Below are 10,098 nucleotides of genomic sequence, written 5' to 3'. Positions count from 1 at the left end.
ACAAAACAGCCATGGAGGGTGTTGCTTTTGCACAGATCTTTTTTTTTTTTTTAACTGCTTTAACAGGGTGGTGGGACAGAATATTTGTAGGTGACCTAAACTCCTTCTCTCTTATCCTTCTTGTCCTCTTCTGCTGTGTGCTTTCAGTGGTCAAATGTGATATTAGTAATACCATAAAGAATATCTGCACACTATGTTATTTAGGAAGAATAGTGTATGAAAATAGCACAGCATGACTAAATATGAAATAAAAATGCAGCAGTGAAATTACGTGACAGTTAACTGGTCATATTCAGGGTATGAAGTCTTCCTGGATTCGTTGTAAAGGCCAGCTAAGTTACAAGAATAAGGTGATTTCATGAAGGTTGGGAAAATCAAACTTATAACTGTGTTTGTATGAAACAAAACGAAACAAAACAAAACCTCTCATAATGCATGTAAATTAACTGTGATTTACAGGGATAGACCTACAGTATAATATAGCTGTACATCGTTAAGGCTTCCCTTTTAAATATCTTAATTTTTGCTATGTATAACATAATCTGAAGTCTTGGTGATTTCTGATGCATGTTTGCTTCATGCCTTTCACTGCTTCAAAGAGAACCTGAAGGAGTATTAAGTAAAATATCTTAGATGAAAATACTCATCATCCGCTCTAAATGTAGATTAGCCTACTAATAATCCTCCTTCTGCCAGCTGCAGTCAACTATGGCCCTTAAATGCTGAGACATAATTAGCAGTGCATATTTAGTGAGTAGGTGCCAGCCATGTATAATGGAACCATGCATGCACCAAATATTAAGAATGAGCCTAGTCTAGCATTTCTGATTGCATGGCTTAAACTCCACTTGATTTCAGCAAAAAAATTTATTTCTTGAGAAGCAAGTGTCAAGTGAGCCCTGAAAACTGTAGAAGTGTCTGACAAAAATAGAGATTTCAATATTTATCACATTTTCCTCTACTTAAAGAGGAAGGTAAGGAGAGGAAAATGTAGTTCAATTTCTTGCAAAACTTGATGTATCTGGATTTGATCAGCTGTCTTAAGGACTCTTTTCCTTTGTAAAGAGAGTACAGTGAGAGTCTTTCTTTCTTTCTTTCTGTCTTTCTGTCTTTCTTTCTCCAGTAATTTTAAGCTTGTGCGGGTGAATTACAGGTATCTCTTAAATTCAACTTAATTTCGAAATACTTCAGAAATATTTTAATAGGAATATTTTAGTATGCCAAGATGTATCTGAGACACCATTCTACAGTGCAGTAGGTAATCATGGTATTTTAAAAGTCACTGAAACCATTGATTTTGCAATTAAATGGAATTTTCTCTAAATTTTAATGACCAGATCTGCATATCCTCTTTATTTTTCTTTAATTGCTCAGTTTCTTTTGGAAACAGCCATAAATGAGTGTAAAGTACTTAGAGTTTGCTTGGCTTAGGTAAGCATTCTTCCTCTTTTTTATTTTTTTTCCCTATCTTTTTTTGGCAATTGAAATTAGAATGATTTTGTTTCTGAGCAGATTTTTACACAGTCACTTTGTGTTACATAAGTGCATCAAGGACTGGCTGAACAAAGTGTTTGAGAAAAACAAAACAGGTAAAAGTATGGTAAAAGGAAAAAAAGTCGCATGAATCAGCAATCTGAGTCAGCTCTTCATGGGAGGGAGGTGCCCTAAGTCAAGGTAATTTCTTCACACATGTTTTTAGAATTAAGCAGGGATTTGTATGGTAATTTGCTAGATGCACAGTATTGGGCATTCTGACTTTTAAATACAGTCTCAGAGGGACTGGTGGAAGATAAAGATCACACAGGGACTGAGGCGGATATGGGTTTTCTAATCTGTGCAGTCACTTGTTTTAGGTTGGTTCTCATGCTAAACAGCTTGACTGATGTGCTTTTCATATAAAACTGTCCTTCTAACTTTCAAGTTATCTTATAATGTGGAATTTCAGTTTCATAAGCTTCTTATGCTCAAGTTTCATCCGTCAATGGCCCTTAGGATAGATAGCATTTTCTACTAACACTGTTGTGTCAGGCTATTGAGATAATTCTCCAGAACAGCAATGATCAACTAAAATACAGTTCATCAAATAAGAGATGATAAAATAGGTTTAATATCTTCATTTCTGGAATTCAGCATTATTGCTCTCAGAATTCATGCAGGCTTGGGCTTGAGATTGGCAGTGTTGGCTTGCTGGGCTTGGAAACGTAGTGTGCTATGTTCTTGGGAAGACTCTTGGTATCAAAAATGACAAAAAGTTCAGAGAACTAGTACAGTCACTTGTGTGAAGGTGAACTTTACTTCAAAGATGCTCTACACCTAAGTTGTTTCTGCAGATTCTACAGGACATTTGCGGATTGTGCAATTTAGAAACATTTACAGGCACACAGAAGTGCAGTAAAACAGTACCAGGGCTCAACAGCATTCTTGTGGTTTCTTCCTCTAAATATGATAAGTTCTATGATGCTATTTTTTTTGAAGTGGGATTCATGCCTTTATATAAGTTTCCTGAAGTTCATGATTGTGACACACTAATGCAAACTTCCCTCTTAAACCCAAATGAGGTTATATTCTATTCAAAACTGTTGTTCTTGAGTCTAGAAGTTGGCGTATATATTTACTGTGATAAAAAACGGCACATGTCCTACCATATTAAATCTTTGTAGGAGCAAAAAATTCACTAGCAGAGAGAATAATCACAAGCTTTATTTTATTCCACATTGTCTGTCAGAACAATTAGGTGTTTTTCACCACCTTTTTATCTGTGCCTCCTGATTAATATTTTTTAATTTCACTGACAGAGTTTTGTCAAACACTTGAAATACTGCACATACTTCCTGTGATTATGCAGCACTTATATTCATATCTTATTTTACTTCTTTTTGACACCCCCCTCATGCCCCAGGCGCTGCTGTATCCCCACTACTGTTTCTATAGCATCATGACTGGAGAATCAAATTATAGTTCTTATTAGTGTAGCGGGAGAAATTATCCTGATGCATTATTCTTGTCCAATTTCAGAGTCCAGGACAACTACTAAAAAAATAAAAAGAAGTTTAGTCCCACTGTCAGTGGAAATCATGTTGAAAAATTCTGTATTTCAGCAGCAATATGATGCAAGTGATGAGTTGGAGCAAGAGGTGCCGAGTAGGTTAATAATGGTGTGCAGAGTAGAGCTGATGTCTGTCTTTAGAGTATGACTATAATCATGTCAGGGATGCTAAGTATTATGAGTACAGAATCTTTGTGTCGGAATGCACAGCACGTATTGTAATGTTTAGGTGGGGTGGGTTATAAAGCTCCTTTTGATTCCAGACTTCCTTAGAAATCAGCATTAGAAACCTAAACCAAATTCATGGCACATCTTCAACCCAGAAGAGTATTTAATTCTAAAGCATCTGAATGTCATCTACAACAAAAATGATGAGTCTGGAAAAAAATCTGTAGTCCTGATACAAAGTTTGTGTGCTCATAGTGCTAGTGGAGATCTTCTCAATTTATGAAAAAGTTGTGGGATTTGAAACAACATATTCACAAATATTTCCATTGCTGGACCAGCTGTAAATTTTTATAACCAAATTCCAATATTGGTATTGTACTGCACTACTCTCATTAGGCTACTTGTCAATAGGTGACTGGAAAACTGATAATTCCATCAGCTTCTGTCTGAAGTAGAGGAGCGCAGCAGATACACCCACTCCATGTATGTGGGCTGTGAGGCCTTGGTTCTCTTTCAGACTCTGTCACTGGCCTGTCACAGCAGTTTGTAGCTCTGCTGTGCAGAAAGAGCTTCCTGGGGTCTCTGCTACAGCTGAGAGGCTGAGAGGCTTGTGCAGAGTCTGCCATGGGTGTGAATTTCCAGCCATGTCTGTAGCATAAGTAACATTTAAGGGTATGCTCTTACAGTGTTTATTTACTGAGCTGCTATCAGTGAGACAGCTAACTAGAGAGTCCAAATGAAGGCTTATGTTGGATTATTTAGAAGCTGCTGGAAGTTACTAGAAGTTAGGCTTTTGAAATGGTACTTTCTCTTTTAAGTGCATCAGGGCGATAGAGCTAGTTTAGAAATACTTCATGATATTTGAAGTGGTGGGAGGAATGCAGGTTATGAAATTATTAGGCTGTCTTAAATTACAGTAAAGATGCAAAACTTGTGGGGCATCTGTATTAGCAGACATCATCTAAGTATATTCCCCACTGGAGAAAATGCTGAATGGAGCTAGATGAATGCTTTTTGAGTAATGCAGAAGAAAGCTTGATTTTTCTGCAGTTTACATTTCTGTAGCTCTGAACAGGATGTGTCATAAAGAAATGACTCTTGAATTTGCTGAAGTCATGATAATAATTTGACTTCTTTTTTTAGTATCTTTCCAAAGTAAAGAAGCACAATACGAAAAACTGTAAATGTAGCAAGAGACAACAGCTGAAACAAGTTGTGTTAAAGCCCAAAGGTTTCAAGTGAAAAGTGGAAAAGGCCTTACACGCATCCTTTAGCACCATTGTCCTCAGTAATTTCACCCTTTGTTATGTCTTAAATTAAACTAAATTAAGCAAGTGAAAATTTCATTTTTATGGCAGTTTGTTTTCTTTTGTCTTGGTATAGAACAGCTGAATTTTGAGTGTATTCTCTGGTCCTGATAATTTAAAACTTGTTCCTCTTTTCCCCAGTGCCTTTGGAGCAGTCTCTATTGGAGTTGTTGTATTTGCATGTATAGAAAACCTGTAAGTTTATTTGTAAGTTAAACACAAAGGAATTAAAAAACCTCAGCGGCTCTATAATGACAGGGATTTTACAAGTCTGTGGTTAATAAAATGGAAGTTATTGCTGGGATTCACATCTTTCCTTGTGGGCTCCCTGCTTTAGATTGTCCCCAAACATCCACTGTCCACAGTAGTCTCCTACCACTTCTTCAGTATGGCTTCTCTGGGGGTTTATACTCAGCAGTACAGACACACTAAGAAGTACAGCATTTGTTAGAATGAGATAAACATCTGCAGCAGTCAGCAAAGTCATCTCATACAGCAGAACATGTGTGTGTGACAGATGACAGAAGAATCTGCTTTGACAATGGGGGATTTTCCGGTAATTACTGATGGGTAGATTTCTGTAAGAAGTTTGTAATTGTTTGTGTTCCAAGAGAACATGAACCTCCGGCTGAGCTTGACATACAAGCACAGGCTGCTTTTTTGGTTTATATTACTTTTTTCCTCTGAGACCAAATTTATGCCTTGAGTGATGCAGGTATAATATTTCAGTTATGAAGAGCTGCTGATCAGCTATTAACAACAGCATGCCAGAGTTGAATTCTCTTCTAAATCGTGTCTGCCTTTATTCATAAACATTGGGATGAGTTTAGATGCAGTATGGGGCTTAAAGATTTCCCACAGTCTGAATCATTTGAAGCTAGTGGGAATCAGTGCTCTTTCAAATCCCACAAGAAACGTGTATTTTGATTTAAGAGCTAGACACCCTTGTAAAAATTTGGCTCTGGATTTCTCCCTTACTGTAATAAAGTAAATGAGTTGCTCTGGGACTTGCTTGCTGATTGTGTCAGTGGGTGTCTCTTGCAGAGAGTGCACTCTGGGTGAGTAAGCAGCTGGTGCTTTCAGTGGTGAAGACAGTTTTTCAGTGATATCTCCACAGAAGAGTTATCTGCAGTTCTTGCAGAATTTATGTGGTTTTCTTCCCCTTCACACAATATCTGTCTGATACAGTTTTAATGCTGCTTTCAGAACAGTCTTTCTGGCTTATTAGGGACTTATAGACCGAGACCTGCAGTCTGTGAAGTGTGAAGATGCAGGTTAAACTTCTGGCAGAAGTCTAATCCGCAGTGTGCACAAGTCATCTGACTGTACCACAGGAAGCCCTGGATGAACAAGGAAGACCCAAAGATGTACCAGAATTAAAGGTACAGTTGTACCTCCGTAGGAATTCATTTATAGTTCTGAAGTTGGGCCCCTCCTGCTTGGGATAAATTTATCTTGACACAGTAGCAAAGTGCTTCATTTAACTCCACCGTAGAGGCACACCCATAAGATTAAATGCTCCTACTTCCACTGCTCCACCTTCAGTATGATTTTTTGCAGCTACACATACTTTTTAAAGCATGATAGTACTGCCTTTTCTCTATAGAAGAATGTCTCTGAAGGGAAGCACACTAGATGTATGCCATAATTTTGTGTTTATTGGTTTATTACTGCCTTTCAATGCAGTATCTCAGATAAGGTTTCTTGACCTTCCTCCAGGAACCTTATAGCTGATTTGAGTGAAAATGGATTGACTTTAACCTGAATGTATGCATGCTGACTACTGGTTATGCTTTCAATAATGTGGCATGATGGTGAAATCCAGGTTTTTGATTGTGTGCTGCATCATCTCTTCACTCACTCCTTGCAGCTCTTGCCATCAATGGAAGTGACATGTGGCATCTGTGGAGAAGGGCAGAAGCCATTTGCCTCTTGAATGTACCCTTGTCTTCCAGATCACAGTTGGAAATGAGAAGTTTTTGCCAGGCAGTTGGTGTGAAGAACAGAGAATCCTTCCAAATCTCCTTGGGAGCGGAATTTTGTCCGTTCTGAATGTCGTCATCATTCCCAGATCAAGTGCAATTGCAAAAAGCTCAGTGACACCATCCTGATCTCTTTCAGTAGAAAAGAAGTGATTGTTACTTGTGTAAATAAGATGAAGTCCTGTGTATTTATGTTCTCTGTTTCCCTGAGATCAGTTTCAGTTTGTTTTCTGCAGAACTGAACTTCACTATTACTTCATATAAAAATAAATATACTTCATTTGATACTTGGAGTCCTTCAATATGTAATCTCTTACAAGGGTTTTCAGTGACCTTGCAAATCATGCAAGTTGCTGTGCACAAACTATTTTCTTTTGCTTATTATGATGAAACTTGTGGAGGTAAAGTTCCGTGATTAATTCATTCAATATTTGTTTATTATTTACCTTTCAAGACTGTGAAGACTCCAATTTTCACAGCTATATTTATGACTGCATGTTAATTAGAAGAGAAACAGGGATTCTCAAAGAGGGATTTGTTTGTTTGTTTGTTTTGAGACTGTAACTCACAACCTTGGTTGTTCTAGTTTCCTTTTATGTCTTTCAGTGTTTTTATTATTTTGGGAATTTTCCTGATTTATTGACCAGGAGCAACAGCTCCGTGTATAGTGAGGGTGCCACATATGACACATATGGCAGACATTGCAGGGCAAGCCAGAAAAAAAATAGCCCTTCCAAAATATCCTCTATGGCTATATTATTGCTATACAAAGCAGGTTTTATTATTTTTTTTGAAAGGGTACCTGTAGAGCAGGGAAGCAGCATGTTCTTTAGTGATGTGATTCTAAAGGAAGGAGGGGAGGAGAGACCCTACCTTTGCCATGAGAGCAGCCTGATGAGACCAATGCTATTCTCTTTGAGGAAGCGCTGGGGTCTTGCAGCAGTGCCCAATCCTGGTCTGTTCTTGAGGCATTATTTCCTACCCCTACTTCAGAGTGAACAGAGGTGGTTTTTTCCCTCTTCTGCTTGCTGCCACAGGCCAAGGGCAGCATGGGAGTACACTGACTTACTACAGCCATAGAAGGCCACCCCCAGTGGTGAAGTCTGAACTTCCCATGGCTGTGCAGAGCCCAGGTCTGTAGCTGGAGAGAAAGTACTTTGTCAACCTCTCAGCATGAGGAAGGAAGCCCTTTGGCCTTGGCTAGAGCTGGGAACTAGTGGTGTATACTTGGTTCTGGACAAGCCTTTTAGGCTGGAGCCTATATGGGCAGCACTGTCTAGAGCTGAGACTGTGGTGCAGCCCAGCCCAGCTGTGCTAGCAGATTTTTTGCTGGATCAGTCTCAGGGTGTATTGCAGAATGCTCTGTTTACAGATGAGAAGTGTCTCAGGCTGGATTTAGTAGCCACTCAAAGAGCTTATATTGAACATTTACTCAAATGCACTTATTTCATTGAGGCTTAATAGCACCAAAAGCTTGTGGAGGCCATTCAAGTGCGAAGTGGATTTAACATGGTTTAAATACTTCAACACATTTGGGTGTATTTCACAATTCTGAGGTAAATGGAGAAAGTCTTAAAAGTATGTATGTGTTCTAAAAGCATTCCACAAAAGAAACAAGAAAATGGGGATTCTTGCCGGTAATTCTGTTACCGGAAACTATGATCTCCCTTTTCCAGCTGATGCAAGAAGGCCAAAATGCAATAAAAGCACTGGGAAAATGGACTAAACTAAAGCAAGAGTTTTTGCAGCAAGCCCTGCCAAATGGGTGTGAACTGGAAAATTTCCAGTCCATTTTGTTGCTTAACTGCTTGCATTTTGGTCTGTTTTGTGCAGCATCCCAGAAGTGTCTTTGCTTTGAATGATCAGTGAGTTGACAACCTGATACTTGTCTCTGTATCCTCTCTGTTCAAGTTCTTTAACAGTAGCTTCAGTTGAAAAATTTCCTGGTAGGCAGACATTCCAAACCTTAGTGGATTTCAGTTTATGCTGTGGCTGGTGGCAAACTGGCAGATGCCCGTCTTCAAGATTTAATTCAGTTCATAAGAAATTATATATTCCTTATTCGTTATGAATTGAATATACTGATTTACAGACACAGAGAGCAGGGGTTGTTCAACATGGAGAAGACTTCACGGTGACCTCATTGTGGCCTTTAAGTACCTTAAGGAGCTTTATAAAAAGGAGGGAGAGAGACTTTTATATGGACAGATAGTGACAGGAAAAGGGGGAATGGTTTTAAACTGAAAGGTTAAAACTGGTTTTCAGATGGAAAGAGGGCAGGTTTAGAGTAGCTGTTATGAAGAAATTCTTCACTCAGCAGGTGATGAAGCACTGGAACAGATTGCCCAAAAGTTGTGGATGACCCATCCCTGGAAGTGTTCAATGCCACTTTGAATGGGCCCTGAGCACCCTGATCTATTGAGTGGCATCCCTGCCCAAGGCAGCAGGGTTGGAATTAGGTGAACTTTGATGTCCCTTCCAACCTGAACCATTCTATGATTCTATGATTTAGAACTACTGCCGTAGTAATGTCAAGTACTTTTGCAGTAGAACTGTCTCAGACTTCTAACACTGAAAGGCCTGAATGACACATTTTCAAATAATCCTCTATGCCGATAAATAAATACAAGCAAGATGACAGTTACTGCAATGTGCATATCAATATCAGAAAAGAGAATTGTCCTCCTGCTAGGAGTATACTGCTGCCTCACTCTAGCTGCAGTGCTAAGTAGGGTAGGAAGATCATAAAATCCATTTTTCTGTGCACTTACTTTCATTAAGTAGGACTGCTGGAAGAGTTGAGAACATTGTATCCTTTGAGATGCAGTCCCATGGCAGCTTAAGTGGATGAGAAGCAAGACTAACACACTTCTCCCTGGTGCTTCACCAGTGTTCGGAGAATTACGTGATGAGGTAGGTCATAGAGCTGGCCTGATTGCTAACTCACTCCTTTACTTCCTTCTGGTTAGCCTTCTGTTGAGTAGGTTCTGTGAGCTGAGCATGCATTCCAGAGGACAGACCAAAAGCAGGACTGCAGCAACCTGTGTTGAGATTGCCTAAAGGTGTGGTTTCATGTTATTCTCGATCTTGTCTCCTTGCGGGTTGCCTCATATCCTTTCCTCTTCCGGTCAGGGTGGCTAAGGAATGTATTTCATGTTGGCTGTGCCAGCTGTTTGTTCTCTCAGTCTGATGTTTTTCAGATACTTTCAGTTTACAGGAAGGTTTGAAAACATTGTCTGAGTTTTGCTCTATATTACAACAAAAACTTGAGGACTTCTCATCATCTGAAAGTTCAAAGATTCTGCCACCTGAATTGAAATTTCGACTACATCTTTGCTAGCAAATAAGTATTTGTGGTGTGATGTCCCACCCTTAAGGGGAGCACCCAAGATTCGTACGTGCTTATGGTCAAAAGGAGTGACAAAAGTCAGAGGGTCTGCAAAAGCTTACAAAGTTTCGTTAGATTATACACTTGCCATGGAAATTGGTACGTTAGTCCGCTGTCTCCCAGTATAAGCAACAGTAGTGGGTTTTGGATAAAGTGGTAGAGTGAAAAGGAAGAGAGAGAGAGATGGGTTAAAGAGGGAGAGAGAGG

General features: G+C 39.2%; 1 protein-coding gene across 1 annotated transcript in view; it reads right to left on the bottom strand.

Annotated features, from left to right (window-relative positions):
• Positions 1-9,028, bottom strand: part of PEX7 (peroxisomal biogenesis factor 7) — a 62,591-nt gene extending 53,563 nt beyond the window's left edge. Inside the window, exon 1 of the mRNA XM_017737260.1 lies at positions 9,022-9,028. Coding sequence (XP_017592749.1) covers position 9,022 — 1 coding nt within the window. The 5' untranslated portion in view covers positions 9,023-9,028. The remainder of the gene's footprint in view (positions 1-9,021) is intronic.
• Positions 9,029-10,098: the final 1,070 nt, after the last annotated feature.

The sequence above is a fragment of the Corvus brachyrhynchos genome, unplaced genomic scaffold (genome assembly GCF_000691975.1).
Source record: "Corvus brachyrhynchos isolate BGI_N302 unplaced genomic scaffold, ASM69197v1 scaffold6, whole genome shotgun sequence".
In the NCBI taxonomy this organism is placed as follows: domain Eukaryota; kingdom Metazoa; phylum Chordata; class Aves; order Passeriformes; family Corvidae; genus Corvus; species Corvus brachyrhynchos.
Note: the sequence above shows the minus strand (reverse complement) of the source record. Positions and strands in the feature narration are given on the sequence as shown.